Source organism: Varanus komodoensis, unplaced genomic scaffold (assembly GCF_004798865.1).
Source record: "Varanus komodoensis strain SLA01 unplaced genomic scaffold, ASM479886v1 scaffold5, whole genome shotgun sequence".
Taxonomy (NCBI): domain Eukaryota; kingdom Metazoa; phylum Chordata; class Lepidosauria; order Squamata; family Varanidae; genus Varanus; species Varanus komodoensis.
In genome coordinates, this window is record NW_025336087.1 from 51,306,260 (window position 1) to 51,328,551 (window position 22,292).

The 22,292-nt window shown below is 41.2% G+C and overlaps 1 protein-coding gene across 2 annotated transcripts in view; it reads right to left on the reverse strand.

Annotated features, from left to right (window-relative positions):
• Nucleotides 1-1,361: 1,361 nt before the first annotated feature.
• PUM3 (pumilio RNA binding family member 3) overlaps nucleotides 1,362-22,292 on the reverse strand; it is a 39,327-nt gene continuing 18,396 nt past the window's right edge. For both annotated transcript variants that reach the window (XM_044446244.1, XM_044446243.1), the window contains exons 11-18: nucleotides 22,180-22,278; nucleotides 20,964-21,017; nucleotides 19,669-19,749; nucleotides 12,734-12,876; nucleotides 10,440-10,662; nucleotides 9,321-9,408; nucleotides 7,401-7,491; nucleotides 1,362-1,674 (exon numbers count right to left, since the gene is read on the reverse strand). In XM_044446244.1, coding sequence (XP_044302179.1) covers nucleotides 1,542-1,674; nucleotides 7,401-7,491; nucleotides 9,321-9,408; nucleotides 10,440-10,662; nucleotides 12,734-12,876; nucleotides 19,669-19,749; nucleotides 20,964-21,017; nucleotides 22,180-22,278 — 912 coding nt within the window. In that variant the 3' untranslated portion in view covers nucleotides 1,362-1,541. The remainder of the gene's footprint in view (nucleotides 1,675-7,400; nucleotides 7,492-9,320; nucleotides 9,409-10,439; nucleotides 10,663-12,733; nucleotides 12,877-19,668; nucleotides 19,750-20,963; nucleotides 21,018-22,179; nucleotides 22,279-22,292) is intronic.

A 22,292-nucleotide genomic window follows, 5' to 3' on the forward strand; every position in this document is an offset into this window, starting at 1 on the left:
GAGACTGTTTCAGGGCTTCCTCTAGGAAGAGCACAAATGGACATTCTTTTGTCAGGAAGGAGATGGGTCACAGAGCTCCCTTGTGCGAACCCCACTGGCCTGCCTCCTTCCTGAAAAGTGTGCTCCTGCTAGTTTCAGGTCACCCCCGGAGTGGTAAATAGCAGGGGCTGCTTGCACAACGAAACTGGCAGGGGCAGACGCACCCCTCTGGATTCCTCCCACTGGATAAAATTCTTCTCTTTCCGCAGAGTTCAGCAGTCCAGTGGTGGAACTTCCCACACCTGCCATGAAATTTGGAATTTACATGCCTAAATGTGTTAGCTGAATTGCACAAAACCCCTCAAATGTTTAGCCATACTTTTAAAAGCAGCCATTCCAGACTGCTTTTAGAATTTAGCACCTGTATTGCGCACCCTTAAGAAAAAGATTATTTCCATGGCAACAGCATATAGGAAAGGAATATATAAATAATATTCTTCTATGCAGAATGGAAACATTTTCCCCACCAAAGGAGACTCCTGTGGGAGGCAGACGTAACATTTCCAGAAAGCTGAATGAGCACCAAAGCTCATTTTTTCCTGCTCTCAGCCTCACGTTTTCCTGCTGCCCTCCCTATCCCTTGGTGATAAGTTATCACTCACAGTCACGTCAAAGCCAGCTGCAGTCGTCACTGCTCTTATCCAGCATGTTCTTGAAACGAGGTCCTAACCCACCTTTCATACTCTGGGCTGGGAGCAAACTATGGAAAGGTGCAATTAAATGCTAAGCCATGCAGCCAAGGGGGAGCTTGCGCAGAAACTACAAAAGAGCCTGCCAGCTTAAGGGATTGTTGGTACTGGCGATCACAAATGTAATGTCTGAACCAAGCCAGTATCTCCTGTACAGACTCTCCAATATTTCTGAGTTTGGAAGGGATTTGAGGATTTCACTTTGTATCACTAGACCATTATTTATAATATAAACATTAGTCTCATACAAAATGGCATCCAAATTTATCCCAAAGGTCTGGATGACCTCTTGATTAAATGATGCTGCATTTTCTCTGAAAACTACAGGAGTTGGTGAGCCCAAACTATGACTTCCTCAACTGGAAAATCCACTAAGGTTCTTAGTGGATCATGGGAAATTTTATTCCGAAGTCCTGAATTCAGTGGAGTCAAATGCTTTCCAATTTCAATGGAACCAGAATTTCAAAGATAGAACTCAATCAATAACAGCTGTATATGAATCTTTACCATGCTCTTTTAAAACAGAGGAATTTTAAAGTATGTTGAATGTTTTCAACTGCACAGTTTCAAAAATATATCTCAACCCAGAGACAAATCAAAACATTCCAAAGGAGAAAAAAACATTATGCAACATTCAGAACAATTTTAAAGTATTTATTGGTAAATTAATGATGTGAGGGGTTTAAAAAGTTTAGCATTACCCAACTTTACAAAAAAGGTTTAAAAAAAGTTACTCCAAACCAGTCCAAAAATATGTCCTCTAAAATGAGGGACATTAGATTGTCCATTTAAAATGTCCATTTAATAATTAAATTATGATGACAATTTCTCCAGCAAGGCTTTTATTCCTGCTGCATCATTTTTAGTTCTTTTTAGCTTTGGAATCAGACTTTTTAATCCTTCTTTGACTTGAGTTGCCACTTCTTGATCAGAGCTCTGAAGAAGACTATAAAAGGGAAGAAAATAGAAATTTTAAAAATAAAGTTTAAAATGAAGTCAAAATAAAATATTATAAATGGCAAGGAACAGTGAACAAGAGCAGATTTAGTTAGCCTTGCATCATCATCTATTGGCTAGCAAGAAGACAGGGAACACCCTGGCATGCCAATTCACCATGAAGGTCATTTTACCAAATGCTGCAGATCTCCTCACACTTTTTCCTCTCTTCAAATGTTCTTCTACAGATGGTGCATTTAAATTAAAGTCTCTGATTCAGGATTATATTTACTTTTATAGACAAAAAGAGAACTGAAGGTATGGTCCTTTCATTACAGCTTTTAGAAATTTGTACACATGTTATTCCACCAGGTTGTGGAACATTTAACATACGATGGACTACTGCAAGTGTACTTATGTACATATGTGCAAAGAATCCAATTAGGACCTCCTACTGACAGAACGGCTTCCACGAGCATCTCCCCCTGACTCCAACGGTCCTCCCCAGCACCTTCAGAATCTGCTTGAGCGCTGGCAACGCTCTGGAACAGATTTCAGAGGGGCAGGGGTCTTTTTAGGGGGAAGCCCCACTATGCAAAATGACCTGCTCACACAAGGTTGCTCTCCACACTGTATGACTGTATCATCATAATTCAAGGTGTTGTGATTGCAGAGTGCAAGGCACTCTGAGGGCCATTGCAGCCCAAACATAGCTCAGACTCAACGTATGTCAATATTACTTGTTACAAGAGAGGCAAAAAGGCAAACAGTTTCACTTCAAGGGAGACAGCCACAATCTGCTGCAAATGACAGTCATATTGCAAACTGCCTGAATCCAAGAGGTCAGTCTGGAAGCAGCCATTGGATACTACGTTGGTGGTATCGTAGAGCCGGAGCTTGCGAAGACCCAGTGCCAGCAGATTTTTATAGGTCAGGATGATGGCATCTGCCATCCCTTTCTGAATTCTCCCTCCCTCTGAGCTAAACTGCAATCCTCAGAGTGGGTGAAAAGGAGGATGAATTCCCCAGCAACAAGATACTGTTCCTTATTGTAATGGAAGCTATTTGAGATGGCCTCCTCTTGATTGGGCAATTAAAACCCATCAGGAATTAAAAAAAAAAAAGCAGCTACTCCTAGCAGATAGAAACTCCTGCATTTCTTGAGATGGCTCAAAGCAGCTGCTTACAATTTTGGTCTCTCCGGGAGGGGCTTCGGGTAGAAACCATTACAAGGAGCACCTGTGCTTCAGAACTGGTCTTTAGTGGCAACCAATCCCTAAGGACTCTCCCAAGTCAGGGGTCAACTTGCAGTTTGGAAGAGACTGCTTATTAATCATTCACCGTACGCTTCCAAGGAAGCTCACATGGTTAAAACCAAAAATCAGTCAGAAAACAGAATGAACAGTAAAGCTGGAAAATCTGAGCTGGAAAGAATTACAGGGAAATCACTTGAGAGCAGTTTGTAGAACTTTTCTCATATTAAGGTGGGAATATGGTGGCAGCACCTTATTAAAGAGCCACCATGCCCTGGGTAAAAGGTTGAGTGAGCAGATTCAATTGTAGCTTGTAACTGCAGTGTTATTTTTATCATAACCTTCTGATTAAAAAGGCACATCCCCTGCCTTGTGTTTTTTTTAAAAGATGTATAATAAGGATTATGTTGCCAAACCAAACTGAATGAGAGAAGAATTAATGTGGCTTGCAGAGTGATTAAAAATCTGTTTCTCAATGTGACCTAAAATACTTCTGTCTTATCCAAAAACACAGCACTACTGGTTTGTCCAATTGCAAAGTACAATTTTATATATAATTTTCATGTATTTCATATGTGTAGGTGATATACAAGTGGCAGAAACACGCAAAATACAAGGATTAACTTCAGTTGTACTTTGTCTACAATTTAGAGGGAGTTTTTTGGATCATTCTGAGAGAACAACAGGTTTCTTTAAAAAGCAACCCAAAACAAGCAAAATTTAAATCTTCTCATATGTGCTTATGTATTCAGCTTCAGAATCTAGTTTTATTCCCTTTGCTTGAACTGGGTGAAAAGCTTTATAATCAAATGCTCACAATTTAGTATGAAACATGATTTAACACACATTAAATGAAGAAATATTAGAAGGTAAGAAGCCCAAAGTCTGCAGTCAAGTGTGGGTTTTGATTTAGAATACCACCCAGCATGAGGAGCATTTGCACAGAACCATGAAAGGCCAATTTGTTGGATCATTTTGATAAATGCACTGTAATGAAATGGCCAGGAAACTGAGCAACTGAACAGCAAACATTCCTCCTTAATCAAGACGAAACATTTCAGCACTTGCACCCCTCCCCGAGAACAGTAGGGATATCATCTTTTTTTAAAACTGCAAAATGACAGTGCTGCAAGAGATCTGAGCAACAGGCTGTTCATCTACAGGGCCCCTCTGTTTTTCTACTATGAATAAGGTGCTCCTTATTACTCTCCTGTGTCACCACCTTTCTGCAGATGAGCAGCAATCGGGAGATTCTTCTTCATTGTCCAAACACATATTTTGTGGGTGTCAAGTTATTCAGCCTACAACTCAACATTAAATGGATGTCCTGCAATGTCTCTACTTATTCATTCAATTGCCCATTAACACAGGGGGTACGAAACTGCTATCTGGAGTACGACTGCCTGGCAACGGTGACACACGCGCTGGTGACTTCCCGCCTTGACTTCTGTAACGTGCTTTACGTGGGGCTTCCCTTGAAGACGGTCCGGATACTTCAGTTGGTTCAAAATAGAGCTGCCAGGCTGCTGACGGGGACGGGGCGTTATGTTCACATGACTCCAGTCCTCCGACAGCTTCACTGGCTTCCCATTGAAGTCCAGGCCCAATTCAAGGTGTTGGTTATGACCTATAAAGCCCTAAACGGCTTGGGACCTGGTTACCTGAAGGAGCGCTTACATCCATATATGCCCGACCGCCCCTTGAGATCTGCGGGAGAGGCCCTTCTCCGGGAACCCTCCATGAAAGAAATTAGGAGGGTGGGTACTCGGAGGAGGGCTTTCTCTGCGGTGGCGCCCAATCTATGGAATGTGCTCCCCAGAGAGGTCCGCCTGGTGCCGTTGTTATTTGTTTTTCGGCGCCAGGTGAAGACCTTTTTATTTAAACGTCATTTTAATTGTTAACAATATTTACTTATTTATCTGACCAGGGCGTCTTCTTTTCTTTTATAACTTTTATAACTCCTTTTATATCGTTTATATTTTTTATTTATTTTATATTATTAATTTTAATTTTATATTGTTATTTTTGTATTGTATTGTATTTTATTGTGTTGTAAGCCGCCCCGAGGCTTCGGCAAGGGGTGGCATAGAAATATTCTAATATTAATATTAATAATAATATTGGTGCAATTCATTAGTCCTCCTATCCCATCAGTGCCCCTTCAGAGCTGCTCCCACTCCCAATTTTGGGACATTTCCTTTTAAGTGGAGATGCCAGGCTCTGACACTAGGCCTTCCACATGCAGTATATTATATGCCCCTCTAGGATGCATATAATGTACATATAGCTGCTACTTGTTACTCTACTACTTCTTACTCTGCCTGTTACTCCTCAGGGCTGTTTTTGGGAAGGGCGAGCACTAGTCTACAAAGCTACTTTACAAAGAAGTCAGAGCAGTAAAATGAAGATAACACACATTCCCTTTTCATGCTCTACTGTAACTGCAAAAAAGGGGTTCATCTGTTTTTTCCCAGGAGCACAGCACAGGCTAAATCTGCTCCTGCAGCCCAGACATTTCACAATGGAGGAAGTGCAAGGGCTCCTACTCCAGCTTTCAGCCAAGGTTGTCCTGAATTGTGCATGTTTGTGCTTTTTGTGGCACTGAGTAATGAAAATATCTGAGTTACACTAGTTTTCAGAGGGGTCAAAAAGAAAAGTCTCTACTTAGTCTATGGCAAGATATGATAGAGAACTGGGCTGCTGCACCATTCTGTTGGGGAGGAAAGGGGGTTGAAGAGTGGTGGGGTCAGAGAAGATGGTATTAACCAGAAATAGTTCCGATTTAGCTGCATTCCAGGAAACAAAAAATGGGCAAATTACCACATGGGAACAAGACCCAGGCCTGGAAGTATTACTAATCCAACTGAGGAGAGTGGCATGGCTTTTTTCTTTAAACACCCCCACCCACAAAAATCTGCATTTCCAGAAATCAAGCAAGGGTCATTGAACCAGCTTCACAGTAAACCAGATTTTTCACATCTTTTTACATGAAAAGGGAAACTTTGCAGTGGTAGTTGAAGCAGCTCTTCACAAATCTTTACTCAACATCTGTGTGGGGGATTAGAGCTTTTAAAAGGAATTAAGCATCCTTGTCAAATGCAAGGGATCTGTTCTGAAATGTCATGAAAAATCCCCGCAGGTCTACATTATAAAAGCCATCAGCTGAGCATTAAAACTCCACAATGATAAACCTATGAACGGATGTTTGCTTTAAACCCCAACACTTCTGCACTGACCCGAGAGAGTCACAGAGAATATTTTGCTTAGAAGCACAAGAAATGGTGAAAATTAGAGATGAACAGAGGATAGTAAGGACTTATAGAGGGAGGGCAACCCATTTCAGACAAATTTTATTCACTCAGGTTATATAGTTTTCTAGCTGCTTACTCTAGAGCTTTTGTTCAGCTGCCCCTCCAGAAAAAGCTACTTCCTTTCACCACTTCACACTGCTTTTACTGAACCTATTCCTAGCCCTGAAGAGCTCTCTCTGCTTTGGACAATATGGATCAGGCTAACAGTGATAGTGTAGTACTAAGTAATCTGCTTTAGTACAGCGAGTTGGGACTAGGTGACATTTAGATCCCTTCAATTCCAACATTTCAATGATTCTCTGAATAAATTTACTGACAGCTCAGTTATAATTTAATAGGAGGTGTTTCCGTAATGATGCCACTATTAAAAGTCAGTCTGCTAAAGTCTGCGAAGCAGAAATTAAAACTGAACATGAAAAATACAAAGATAGCGGAAATAAACACTTCAGTTTAAAGTATTAACTGGGTTGTTAAATAGACAACCACAGAAGAGGAGAGCTGTCATTTCCTGTTATTTCCAAGTTGCTTGTTCCGAATATATGTCAATGATTGCAAAAGAAATGGTATCATATCCATCAATGCGGAGTTATCTTCTCGGTGGTGTCTTACTGAAGAAAATGGAGCTACCTTATTGCAATACAGGAACTTGGTGCTCATGAATGTCTTGACAACTAAGCCCCTGACAAGGCAAATATTGCATTATTGCCTTGAAACAGAAAGAGTGCCATGGAAGAAGATAGCAGGCAGATTTTAACAAGCAATTGTGTTACTTCTGCTTGGTTCCAGATAAAACCATACTCCAGCTTCCAGATGTTCTGGAGTCCCACCAGCATGGCCAAGGGCCAAGAATGTTGGAGTTGGTTCAAAACATCTGGAAGGCACCACATTGAGGAAGGTAGGCACATTACATCCTGTGTTTGGGGATTTCCTGGTATTTTCTTGTTTTGATCAGGTTTGTCAAAAGAAGGTGATGGATAATCTTGCACTGAAGGCAATACAGTAATACTTAGATCTAAGCGACGTGAGTGCTGCCTACTAGAAAACAGTAGGATATGTGAACATGACTGAAAGAGGTTGGTAGTAGATTACACTGAAGCCATTTCGTTTTTTTTAAACCTAAAGAACATTTGTGAGATGTTCAAAAAGGTAAGAAGTGTACGTGTTCTACATACCGACACAGGATAATTGCACCACGATTCACATTTGCCCAGGTCTTCAGAAGGTCAACACCTACACACTCTACTAATATTCTTGCAAAACATCCTGTTATGGGTAGAAGCCAGACCAGAAACATCACACAAATTTATTAAATTATTTTACAAAGTTTTAACCCCTCAGGATTTGAATATTCATGGCGAGTCTCGAAAAGATACAACTACGCAATGAATTTGTATTTGACACAGCTAATTTATAATTTATTTATTAACTCAGCACTGTAGGAATGCAATCTGGCTGTAACAGCAGAAATCTCTGAAGGGCTACACCCTCCCACAGGGCCACATCCCCAGCCGCTCTAGCAAATCTTCATTTGAAAAGTGACGCACAGTTCAGCCTGAGAAGCCAGAGTTCAACGGACATGCCCAGGTCTTGAAAACAGTGGCAAAGCCCTTTGCATTTCGGCCACAGTGGTATGGCCATTTTGCTTATTTCGCTATATACATTTCAATGTTTGGTATGAGAGCTCACACAACACACAAGGACTTGAAAGGTCCCAAACCAGAATGAGTGTGAGCCCTTGACTGGTGGGGCAGAAGCATCAGTGAACCGTGCCCCCAATCAAGGCAGGACATTCAGATCCTCAGATGAGAAATTCACTTACAAAGGTCAGTGCAACTGCAGGTACAGGTCCACTGAAGGAGATACAGGCAATGCTCTTTGCAGTGATGGCCAGTATTGTGCATTCTACAGTCTGGTATCTTCTGGGATGTTTTGAACTTCAGCTCCCATCAGTCCCAGCCAGTACAACCAATGGCCAGGAATACTGGGAATTGCAGTCCAACAGCATCCGGAGGTCACAAGGCTGGGGAAGTCTGACTTGAAGCACATTTGCCTCACAACTGCTCCCTTTTATGCCTTCCTATTTAACATTCTCTGCACACACATCCATGCCTAAACTCATCTGGCACTGCCAGTGTGGAGAAACTACACCTTAGTGGAATGCTACAATAGTGCAGCCTGCCTCCTAAACTATTCCTTCCTTCGTTTCTATCAGCAACCTCACTATCCTTCCTAGTGCCAAAGTATCTTGTACTTGTGCTACCAGAAACCCAACCATGCAAACAAAGGGGGCAAAATCAGAACCCGGCTGGAATACCTCAAACTAGCAAAAGATCTCATTGTTAGAAAGTACTCTAATTATTTAATACACTGCACTGGGAAAAGAAACTTCCTTCAAAGGAGTGGCACTGTTAGTTTAGATCATGGCTTGGGATCACGTCATCTCCTGGAGCTCTTCTGCCAACCCCAACCTACCTAGTACGTTCAATCTCTGGGGCCTTCTAATGGGTGCCAACCCCTTGAGAGGCTTAGAAGGTGGCAACTAAGGGGAGGGCCCCTTCTGTGGTGCCCCCCCCATCTTTGGAACAGCCTCCCTGTTACAGCCCTCGTGGAGCCAAATTTGCCATCTTTGCGGTGCCAGGTTAAGACAGCCCTCTTTGCAGAAGCCTTGAAAGAGCTCCCTGAATCTTCAGGGGCCTGACACAATTAGCCAGCTGCTGTTCTTTTATTCTTGGCTGGGTCTTTTTTATTGTCTTCTAATGCCCCTTTATGCTATTTTAATTTTTAATTCTTGTTCTTACATTTCTCTACTGTATTTTATTGTATTTCTACTTTGCTCTAAACTGCTCAAGGCGCTTTGGCTATGAAATAAATAAATAAATAAATTTTAAAAAATTGAAGAATATGCAACTCCCCGAGGGAGCTGGGGCGGGGGAGAACTGTGCACTGTGGGTGCTTCAGCTTAAGTTGAACCATTCATGATTAAGTTAACCATTCATGATTAATAGCTGGTGCAGTGTCCGTTCTTCTATTTAGACACAGTTAATCTAGTCTGCGATGTGCAAACTTCTATTTAATCAGATATTCCAACATACCTTCTCTGCTGTTCTCCCTCATTTTCTCATCTTGCTCGATTAACCACTTCAGAACTAGATGGCCTGCTGGATGCTCTGCAACATGAAGCTTTAAAAGAACAGCATGGTCAAGACCCCACAGCATTTGCTTCCCACTATCCCAAAAACTGCCTCTTCCAGAGCGTCATCGCTGCTAATACCCATTAGAGGTGCTCAATACAAATGTATTCGCTTTCTCCATATACCTAAGTGGCACCTTAACTAATCACCAATGAGCGAAATTTCAGAAATTTTGCAAATGCCGTATGACACTGTATTGGCCCATCTGCTTATGGCAGTATTTTAGGGCAATAGTACAAGTTCTACACACTTTCTCAAACCTAGGTATCAGTAACCTCTTCCCCAGTGCTTTTACAAATTGCCAGCATGTTTTTAAGCATGCCTAGACTTGGTGCAAATGCAGCATGTGCTCCAGAAACCCATTAGAATTTATCTATTAGACAACGTATGTACACGCTGAAATACAAAAATGGTGCATTTGATGTTCCTTATATACAGGCATGTACATATTTGTAAACTCATACATCTATGAACTGCAATAGTCCAACTATCTCCTGGAATGGAAATGAGACTGTAAACACTAACTAGTAGAAATGCTGTTCCCCTACCTGCACGTTTCAGGAACTGGATAAAAGTAACCTCTTGCGTCTTTCTCTATCACAAAACATTAACTATGCTTTCGAAAATGTAATTCTTCTGTTCCAAAATATTGTCTTTAGTTTCATTCATTCAGCTGAAACCAAGAATTCAATTCCCAGTAAGCATGACAAGGTTCTTCCTGCAGCTGGCTGTGGAATCCGGATAAACTAGGAGATCTCCTAATTCAGCCTTCTCCAACCTAGTGTCTTCCAGATGTGTTAAACTGCAGCTCCCATAATCTTCACTCAACATGGCCATTGGCCCCATTAGTGATGGCAGCTGGGAATTATGGGAGTTGAAGTCCAACACATCTGGAGAGCCCTAGATATGGGAGAGCTATCCTAGTTTATCCCAACTCTACAGACAAATTCTGGCAGACCCCAGAGAGAAAAAAGAAAATGGCAGCTAGTTTTAACTCTGCCACTTGATAGGTGCAGTTACCTGCCCATCTTTACCCCCTGGAATCATCTCTCTTGCAGCGAGACTAGCAATCACTTTCATAGCAGGCTGGACATCACCAACAGCAGTCTTGAGGATGCCAGTCACTACAATGAATGTTGCTTTGTCCATCACCATTTCTTCAGTGTGTAGGTTCAGGTACTTTAATAAGGCTGGAGAGACTGCTTCCAGCAGTTCACGGCGACGGATATCTGTGTCCTTTTTACTGGTGAAATGAAAGACATGTAAATAGTTGCCCTCGTATTACAGAAAACTATGCTGCACAATTAAAGCCATTTTTGCTGCTCATCTTAAAAATCAGATTTTGACAGCAGCAGCTTCTAATTTCTTGCAAGAACATAACCAGCAAGAGCAGAACTTTGGTTTTGGTTTCCCATCCAATCCAGAGACCTACAGAGATAGCAGTGATGTACATGTGCTTGCTTGTTCTTGTGAAGGAAGGGAGCTGATGTAGACGCACCACAACATGTACATGCAGAACTGTTCTTTCCACCAGAATCAATGAAGAAGAGATCCATGCCTGCATGAGACCTCCCTCCCTCATCAGAAATGGCTGGATTTGAGGATTCTGCTTCAGTTTGAATACAACAGTCAAGATACATTTGTAGCACCATCCAATGTAAATTTGCACAAGGAGCAGACCAATAATATTCCCTCATTGAAATATCTGTCAATATTTATATTGTTTTTTTTTACATTTTCTTGCTCAAGTGTGGCCATCAGGAAGATCTCCCAGAGTGAACATTAGCCACAAAGCTAATTCCTTTTGATCTGACAAACAGAATCAGTACAGTAAGTTTTCCTCAAATTGCCAGAAGGCTGCAGTTCTGTCCATCAGATTTAACCTTTCCAGATGAGTACCTTATTGAAAGAACCTGATTATGAAATCAAAATAGTCAGCCATTTAATAAGTTACCTTGAAGCAAATGAAATATGGGCAACATCATCTTACAATAGACTTTAAGTACAGTCCATATCATAAAAAGCACATAAATGGTTTATAAAACCTAAAAAGCAAACTCCTGCTGTGGTTGAAATAGTGGCCCAGATCAGATGATCATCACAGACTAAAAAAGTCACCATGATTAATTTTTTAAACTGAACACAATCACCTGCCTGGCCAGAGCTTCTCCCAATCTTCCCAACCTGGGAACCATGGCTTCAAGGGGAAAGCCACTCTCAAAGGAGCTTTAGGTTACTTGGGGGTTGCTCCTCCTTCTAACAAGCCATGGTGTTCATGCTGTCGGACAATGCAATATGCCACAGTCAGGCAGGTGATGACGCAGTTCGCTCATAGCAGATGCCACTGATTAAGCTCTACAGTAGATTCCTGCAATGCACTCAACAGGGAGCTGCCCTTAAAATATTGTTCAGAAGCTGCAGGCTCTGTAGATTAAAGAAAGGGCCAGTTGGTCCCAGCATGAAACACCAAATCTGACCTGCTTGTATTGGCTTTCAGGGGTGGTTCCTCACTTATGGAACAAGCACCCCACTGAGGCCCACCTGACACCAATGTTAACACATTTTCAGTGCCAAGGAAAGACTGTTTTCTACCACAAGGTATTCCATTAGTTTACTGTTAGGGTAAACTACTATATCCAGGTTTATGTTAGCTGCTTAAATAGCTCTCATGATTTAATTTGTCCAAGCTATTGCGGATTTTTTAAACACATGTTTTAAATTTGGATTTTAAATTTTGTATGGTAATTTTAATGTTTTCATTGTCTGTATTTTGTATTGTAGTTTATGTACTGTTGTTAACTGCTTTGGCTACTGGGCAGTATAAAAAAAATTAACAGCAACAAGACACTGTCTGGAGTTACTGTGAGATAGCCTACAGAGCAACAACTCAGCTCCTTAAAACCAAATTGATGCAAGTCTCCAAAAAAATACTTTTAAAAATATTTATTCTTTGCCTTTACACATCAATGCATTTAGAAGGGAAAGTTATATGTCTGCAGCATAAATCCATGCATAATAAATCGACAGCCACTGCAGAGTAGTAGTTACAGTGCTGGACTAGGACTTCAGAAATCCAGGTTCTAGTTCCTATGAAGCTCACTAGGTGACTTTGGATCAGTCAGTGACTCTCAGCCTAATGTATTTCACAAGAGTGTCATCAGGATAGCATAGAGAGGACGCAGATCACAGAAACCACCTTAGGTTCCTGACAAGAGGGGAAAAAGTAGAATACAAACGTAACAAAAATATTTATAGGGACACCAAGATGCAATCAATTAAGTTCCCAATTCAAGAAATATGCATTTTCTAGTTACCTGCAAGTATTTCCATCACCCTGTTGGAGAATTTTGATTATGGCTGGTGAGAAATATGTAGGATCCCTTGGACTTAATAAATACAATAGGACTTTCCTTCCATATTTATTGTTTATAATGCTGGTTAAGGAATCAGTTATCTCCTAGAAGTTGGGAAAAAGAAGAAGAAAAACCTTAGTAGTGGGAAATTTGTTTCCAATCACCAATTCTATTTTCAATTCCTTGGAGTTTGTGGGCCCAAATTTTGACTAATTTAAATCACTACCTTTAAGGTAAAATGTAGTGCGATAATCTCAGCTATGCCTAAATTGTATACTTTGCTGATGCATGTTGCATGTGGGGGCACCCATTCCAGAGCATGGACAAGAATGGGCTTAACCATGGGTATGTGAAAGGCAGCACCCTGATTTCTTGTACTCTGCTTTCTATGTATGATTATTCTCTTGTTTCCATTTTGGCACATTTAATCATAATCAATGATAAAATATATTAAACATACCTTAAACAAATACGCAGCTACACTTAAGTTTTAGATATGTGGGAGTGTGGTTTAAGTACAGAAAATTCCTGTGAATTCTAGCTTTGCTTGTCACCACTTTTTATTTTCAAGTTAGAAGAAAGATGTTCACCATAACTGCAAAGTCTAACTAGATACCTGCTTTTCAATAACACTGCACTGGTTCCACTTCCATGTCCTTGGAACAAGAATGATCAGTAAACCTTTCCAGGATACTAAGTTGAAACAAGTACCCCTAGGTCTTTATACAGGAAGCAGTACTACAGTTATTATTGGAAATGAGAGGTGACAAGATGCTGTAAGAATGTCCTCCTGTAACTGACATTCAGGAAGTATCAGTGTACTTGCTCATCAAGCAAGGTTACTTTAGAGTACTAAGGACTAAGTCACAAACTGATGGACTGAGTAAACTAACACCCCCCCCCTTTTTTTGGTAGGATGCCACTTCTGGCTAGGAAGGTCAACCGTATGAACAATACTGTAGCATGACACATGCTGAGTAAATCCAGTTTTCCAACGTTTTCTTGCAGTACATGCCATGTTGCAGTCTGTCAAATGCTGCAGGCATTTTCAAGAACTTTTCTCCTCACTCAAGCTAAGGGACAGCCAATGCCATCATTTCTGACAGCAGCTGTTAAGACACAAGGTGAAGTAAAGGACAGTCCAAAGTCCTAGGCACTTCTGCAAATGCTCAAGGCATGCCACAACTAAAATTACAAAACCAACAACAACATGGATATAATGTGGCTACATAACAAGTCACAATATTTCAACAGAATTCCACATCAAAGCAGCAAATCTGGCTTGGAAAACAGTCCAGACACTCCATCTTCATTCAGAACAGAGCAGCGTAAGAACACATTAAGCCAGTCCTTTTCCAGCTGCACTGGCTGTGTGATGAAGTCCAGACCCAATTCAAAGTGCTGTTGTTAACATACAAAGTCCTAAATGGCTCGAGGCCAGACTATCTGAAGGACTGCCTATCTCCATATTGCTAAGATCTTTGACAAAAGTCTTTCTCCAAGAGCCAGCCTTATCAAGGAGTGAGAGGGGTGGCAGTTAGAAGAAGGGCCTTCTCTTTGGTTGCACCCCACCTGTGGGATATGCTCCTCAGGGAGGTTTGCCTGGCACCATCACCGCTCCCTTTTAGGCACCAGGCCAAGATCTTTTTATTTTTCAGGTGTTACTGTAGCTGAAATTGGTTTCTAACATTGCTTTTATTCTGATTTGCTCCATGCCTTGCTTTTCCCTTCCTTTGCCATTAACTGTCAGATTTTTGAACTGTTTTAATTGTCTTTTACTGCACTATGTTTTATTAACATATTGTTAATTTTACTGCATTTTACTGTAAACCACACAGAGAGCCCTTTGGGCTATGGGGCAGGATATCAATGTAACAAATAAACAAAATCATGTTCATAGTGTTCATACATCAAAGATAAGTTTGCTTAATCCATGCTTTACCAATGAATGAGCAGGGAGATCTAGCTACAGAAGCACATTCACCACACACAGACTGCTCTGCTCTGCTCTTGCAAATGTCTACCAGCAGCCAGAGAAAGCTGAAGGTTCTCCACCCCTGCCACCCCATCAACAAGCAGAGAAGGCTCAAGGGAACAGAAATGCCACACAATGAAGGAGCTGCCTCTGGCATGGGTCTGGTATACTGTTTGACAGGTAAGAAACTAGTCATAAAAGGAACAAGCCACAGAGCTGTGGGCAGTTACAAGTCTGAAAGACAGTAGGGACACTTCTTTGCCATCCAAGAAGACTAAGTAACATGCCACAAATAAAACACACTTGGCAAAAACTCTTCCCAGGCAATTGCTATTCCAAGTACCAAAGAACACGACTGTTGTGCTGTGGGCTTCAGCAAGGGAGGGAATAGACTCACTGACATGGGAGGGTGAAATTAGAAGCATGGCATTAGAAGGCTGCCAAGGTTTATTCTTCACTCTCATAGCAAATGAGCAACATGCAATGTGGGTATTGACTGAGATACTGATGATCGATAGTACTGTTTCTGGCTCATTATCCGTATGTCAGAACTATGGTTCAACAATGGAGAGCCAAGGAAAGTGCAGCACAAGTCAGACTATTGTGGAGCAATCATCTTTTCAACAAGATGTGCTAGAAGCCATTCTTTACATTTCAGGCATAGCAGGGAATATGCTGGAAAGTTTCCAGCAGTGCAATTATCTCAAATACCTGGGCAAGCATAACCTGAGTAACTGAACTGGCAAAGGTACAAAACTGCCCATGTCTAAGCTTTACAGTGGTGTGTACACACACCCTTTGAACAAGTTACATTCAACCACGTCTGGAAAATCTGATATTCTAAAGACTCTCCAAGCTGTAATTTATGCCATATCCTTTTACTTTAAATGCTCTCAAAAGAGCAATGATTAATATTTAGAATTCTTAAAGTAGCCCTCCCAAGTCCATGGAATGGAAAACAGAAAATGCCTGCCTTATACTCATCTTTATGTCCTAATTTATACATGGAGCATATAACTTCTTGTGACTGTAGCACTAGATTTACAGGTACCTGCTGTAATTGAAACTCTCGCCTACTCTGCACAGCAGCTCCTAAATGTAAAATCCCCAATGACAATTGCAACTGTAACCAAAGTGTGCTTCTTAATGTCGCTGGAAAATTAGCTTAATCCAACACATTTAATTGACATTTGTAGCAATACTGCCCTTATCACAGAGAGATATGGATAGTCAAGAATACTAATATAATATTACAGGTAATTGTTTTATTCTTTGTTTTAATAAAGTGGCTCTTAAATTATACAGCATTACTACCTTCTAGAAATGGTGCCAATCCACCTTTTCTATAGAAATTCTCTTTGATATCTTTGAGTTGTACACTTGGTTAAAAATTCAATGTACCTAACAACTCAGTTCCACACAACAAATCAAGGAACACAGTTTTGGGAACAGAAACCCTAGGTTTGGGGGGAAGTGAAGTGGCACATCACACACCAATTCTGACAAACTATCGGCTTATCCTTTTCCCAATTGCCAGCTGTTTAAAAGAAAAAGAAAAAAAATCCTTCCAGGTGAAAGTAGTAGGAGGGAAAATGCCTGCGCTACCATGCAGGGAAAGGACCTGATCCTGGGGCCTCACAGAAAAATGGCGAGGTCCATCAGATCCAAGGCTCTGAGTTACCAGCACCCAAGAACACCCTCCTCCAGGGCCCACTGCTGACAGCAACAAAGCCAGCAGAGCTTTCCAGCAGGTGGTTCTGGGGATTATATGCTTATTTCCCTAGTGGCCATTTTGTTTTCTGCTATGCAAAGGATAAATTTTATAGACAGTTGTGCTAACAGCAATAAGGATTCAAGCTTTCAACAAGTCCTCAAATTCTCATGCATGTTAGATTCCCCTAATCACCACCAGTTGCTCATGGTACTCATTTTAAATTTGTCAAGGGTAGCCATAGCTAAAGATATCCAAAAACTTCTAAATAATTTTTTAAAAGGACTCTATAGGAGTGTGCAAGGCAACTATTGCTGGGCCCATGTCTGAAATCATGAGAAGTCTTCTGGGCCTTTGACTGTTTAGAGTACTTTGAAGATCCCAAATATTTCCTCTTTGGTATGATAGCTGCTAAGGCCTCGTGAAATTAAAAAATAAAAGGGGTACTCCAAATTCCCCCTGAGATGAGTTTCATATTTTGAGCATTTAACATTGTAGCTTCAGGACAGCCACCACAAATTCTTTTGAGGGTAAGTACATTTCCGACAAAAATATATTTTTTATACTAGTCAAGATCTGTTTTTCGGAACTTTTTTCTTATACTAAGAAACAGCTGCTTGATGCTTCTTACAGTTGTTACATTTCATAACTGTTAAAGCCTTTTAAGGACTATCCATATTCATGAAAGATCAATTTCTTTTATTTTCATGAACTACATTTCTATATTGCCCAATAGTTGATACTCTTTGGGTGGTTTACGAAGATTAAAACTTTAAATATGCATTATAGAAAAGCCATATACAGGCAGACATACAAATGGACATCACACAGTGATACACATACATCTAAAAAAATTTTTAATCCAGTCATTACTCTCTCATAATCTTGTCTATTTTGACCCTCAGTCTAATCTTTAATAATGCCAGCCACCAATTTACTCAAAACAGATGTGCAGCTAACTGGCCTGTCATTTCATGCCTCTCCCACCAGCAGAAAGCAAAGGGCTTTCAAACAGGATTTTAAAGTGTGGTCTTCATTTTTGGCAAGAACACTGTAACAGGATTACAGCTAAATGCATTTAACTGAGCAGACTAGTTCCCTTAAAGGGGGCAGATAAGCAATGCTGTATCTTCATGGTAAGTAACCCCAGAACAGCAACAACAAAAGCAAAAGGAGAAACCATTCTCTATGAGCTGGACCCTCCCCTTTTGGGGGGGGGGGGATCAAAAATAAACGGCCATTTTGGCTAAGAAATTTCTGTATTGCTGCAGTGAGAAATCAACAAACCTCCCGATAACACTTTTTCATGGGACTCCACCATAACAGAATGAGGAGCTACATCTTATTTTCTACTGGGGCAGAGAGTTATGCATGGCTAGTATGTAAAGTGTGTCAGTTTGCAGATTCACCTCCCAGGCACTGCTCATTGAACTAATCCAGCCCAGGGAGAACAGACTTTTGGAGGGTTAAGCACCTGTCCAACAAGCCGTGTCACTCAAGTTGAACTGACACAGGGTGCCACAGACAGGCATCAATTAACAGAAAGTATGCTCAGTGTGTGTGGCTTGTTTTGAGCATGCAAACCAGGCCAAGGTTGTCCAGCTGCAGATTTATCACAAATAATCTTGGGTTACAAAGGTTTTAGGCAGGGATGGGTGAGGAATCCATGTGCGGGGGAGAATCCGTCAGCTTCCCTGGGCCTGGCTACCCAGACTCCAGCCCACTTTGCAGGAGACCTGAATCCAAGTTCCAGGTGAGCACACCCAGGGCTCACGAGGCCCTTGCCAGGAATCAGGCCCCAAGTGCTGCACAAGCCAGGTGCAGCTGGGTGGGAGGGACTCTCCAGGAAAGGAGCCCGGCGCCTCCACTAGCTGCACCCCTTTCCGGCAGCAAGCGCAGCCACTGACCGACCGGGTGGCTGACACTGACACTGAAGAGAACGGCTGGGTGCACAGGCCAGAAAAAAACTGCACTGCAAAGTCCACTGCGAGTAGAACTCCAACATGTGGAGGGATCATCCCCACGCAGTGGAGGGCTGTTTTCTGTCCTGCTCCCCAGAGCCCCACCCTGGGCAAACACATGCTGGAGCAAGCTGCTGTAAGCATATTCTTGGACGGACAAGAGATGTGTGCCAAGTGCCATTATACTTGAGGAGGGAGGAGACAGAAATAAGCTTCTTATGTACTGTGGATATTCTTTTGCTCTTGGGCACGCAAACCCTTAGTTTGATATGTGTGCACGTACACACATTTATGGATAATAGAGTACACATTTATTCATTCATTCATTCTTGTTTACCACCCAATAGTCACAGCTCTCTAGACCTCCCTATTTTAAACATAGTCAGAAATATACTGTAAATCTAGTATCCTCCTTTAATAGCAAGGCAAAAAGATCACCTTGCCAGATGTATTTTATTTCCATGCACAAGCAGCCAGAATCATTTAAAAGATTCAGGCACATTAAAATACTTAAAGTTAGAGCAGTAGGTCATCAATAGCAACATTCTAATTTACCACAAAATCGGGGTGGGGCCCGGATACCTGAGGGCATGCCTGTCTCCACCAGCCCCTGCCTGATCACTGAGGCCTTTGTTGGAGGTCCTGCTCCAAGCGCCACCCCCTAATGAAGTGAGGGAGGAAATGGCCAGGAGAGGGGCCTTCTCCGCTGCAGCATCCCACCTTTGCAACTCGCTTCCTACAGAGATTCACCAGGCATCGTTGCGTTTCTCTTTTCGTCACCAGCGGAAAACCCTTTTATTCTGCACTTGTTTTGGTGATTAATTTGGCTTTAATATGGTTTGTTGATACTGCTGCTGCCTTCTGAAGAGTTTTTAACCACCACACTGTATTTATAAAAATATTATTTTCAAATTGTTTTTATAATTAAGTTTGGATTAGATTGTTTATATTTTTTCCAATAGTTTTTACTTTTACTGTTTATTCTCTTATTGTTTTAATTGAATGTTATTGTTTACTTGGTGCTTGATTGTTGTTTTACTTATTGTATACCACCCAGTGCACCTTTTTAGCTATGCATGTAGCAAACAAATATAATCAAAGTGATCTAGGAAAAGACAAGATGATTTCTAAAACAAAATTAAACAGCTTGCAAATCCAGCATTAAAAAATACAACAAAGTTTCCAATAAAATGTATACTTTCTGGGAAGCAAACTGGAAAAGAGAATCTTAGGAAATCAGATTACTTACAGATATAATTAGCTGTTTCACAAGCTTGGTGTCATCAATACAGTCAAATGCCGCCAGCAAAACCAAGTGTGAGAATTCACCCTGAAATATAAGCCAGAACATCAAAAGCACTGTAAAATACACAAACTTGGTTATGGTATCTTATATAATCCATGCACATTTTAAAAATGAAACCCTACAGGACTCTGTGAAGCTTACATCCGAGTGAACATGTTTTCGGTGGCAATGCTAGACTTTGGAGAAGAATGCTGCTTAGAAGCAGCTGTTAGTTCTACACTGCTTGTGAGAAAAACAGATTCTCTTCAAAGGAAGACCAGAACAAAGTCTTATTTATTCAAGCCATGCCATGAATAGAAGCATCCCATGGAAATCAGCACATACTGCAACTGCACAAAACCATACATATACAGGCAGTCCCCAAGTTACAAACATCCAAGTTATGAACAGTCTGTACTTACAAACTGCCATAAAGCTTATTAATTTTTAAAAGTACTGCAGGAAATCATCATCACCATAGAGAGGAAGTTAAATGGTAGAGAGGGAGGTCTCCAAAGTATGACTTCCTGCCCCAGGAAGGGGGAAATTCCTCTGGGCATTTCTTTGTTACAAAGAGGAGTCATTGGTAAGTTGTGCGTGGCGGACAGAGATAGTCCTGATTTTTCCACTTTCATGGGGGTTCTGCACCCCAACTCCATGAATATGGAGGGCCAACTAAACAAGATTTGACTTAGATACAAATTCAACTTAACGACAAATTTCCATTTTCTCAGGACTAGAACTCATTTGTAACCCAGGGACTGCCTGTACACATCCTGTCTCTGTCTTGGTCCCTTACTATGGAAATCTCTTCTACTTGGCTCTATGTCCAAACGATGCATTGGGACTTATATTTTTAAATAGGATGGGTTGCTGCTTCTTACATACACCTGTGCACTTAACAAAGAGCATTCTGACTGCCATCTCCTGTGTGGGCCACAGCATGCAGAAGGTCCCACGTTCCATCCCTGGATTCTCCAGCAGAGCTAGGAGAGAACCCTGCCTGAAATTCTGGAGGATTGGCCCATTCACTGTTGACATTATGGAACTAGATGGGCCAGAACCGAGCCAGATTAACTTCTTCCGAATTCACACAGCACCACACAGTTCACAAGCTTTGTAACTCACACTAGCACAGAAGAGGTATTTTTAGGCTGCTTACTAAGGAGTAAGCCTTACTTCAATATAGCAGAGTTAACATGCACAGAACAGCATTGATCCACACAGAATTAGCCAGACAATTCTTTAAAAATACTTACAGTAGCTATTTTTTCTATGTATGTCTTCATGGTTTTCACAATGACTTTTCTATCCTAGCAAAAGAAGTGAATAAACTTGTAACTTTAGAACGGAATATACTGCCACATGATATAAATTTCACCACACTTTACATTTTCTTCGTCACTATACTGATGAAGAAAATACAAAAGAATGGTGGCAAAGACTGCTTAAGAGGTCCAAGACACTTATGAGTCCCTCTTCTGTAAAAGAAATGGAACACCATCCTGCAGAGGGCCTTCAAAGCTGGCTTATTATGCTGCGAAACGTCCCTCAACCACTCCTGCTCTGCTGAGCTTGCAAATGCCAGGTATCCCGTAGGAAATCATTGGGAAGGCACAGCCTATATGAATACCAAATCAATTAAAATTCCCCAGAGTGTGCTTCAAAGGGTATTATAAATGTAGAAACTTACTATGAAGAATCACTGTTGAATTTAGCATACCTAATCTTTCTTTATTAAATATCAAAGAGTAGAGTGTTGGACTGACACTAAGCAGACGTGCAGGCTACTTTTAGGAGAGGTTATTCAATAGGTCAGTCCTTTGTTCTACCACTTTCAATTCACAAATACTGCAGCATAAAGAAAGGGAATCTTTAGGAAATTCCAGCATTACCTCTTAAATAATAAAGTGGGGTGCACAACACAAATCACACATTGCCCACAAAGAGGGATCTGAATTCCCCCGGGGGTGGATAACAGGCATAGGAAGCAGCTGCAATCAGCCTGTAGGTTTGTGCCAGTCTGTCATCTGTCATAGAGCGAATCACAGGGAGTTGTATTAGGAGAGCTTTTTTCTTCTCTCCCCCTCCCTCTGGAGGTCTGAAAAAGCCTGGACACAGTTCCTGACAGCAAACAGTTTACATACAAGTTTCAGATTTCAGCACTTATGTAATGAAGACCAATCACACTCTCTCAGGTCTGGATTTCAAGCATGCCTACAGATCATGATAAAACCTGCCATAGCATATACGTTACAGAACCAGTATCTCTCCAATAGTATAATAAAATGAATAGGCATTTCTTTACTTTCTAGTACTAGTCACATCTGCCAAAGTCAAAGCTTAATGGCTGGTAACTGTGTTATGTAAAAGGCTCTCTAGTGCCAATTTTTAGAGAGCGGCCAATCCCATTTTTCTCCAAGCAATTCATCTTATTTAGAAAAGGACTCTAACAAGCACTTTCACATGCCATACCTTGGGGGTCCCATGCCACAAGCAGTGCAAGGCTACTCTGGCCCCATCGTGCGTGTGTGCCAAGTAGATCACAGCTTCTCTAATTGCTTCAATCATTTCCTAGACACAAAGAG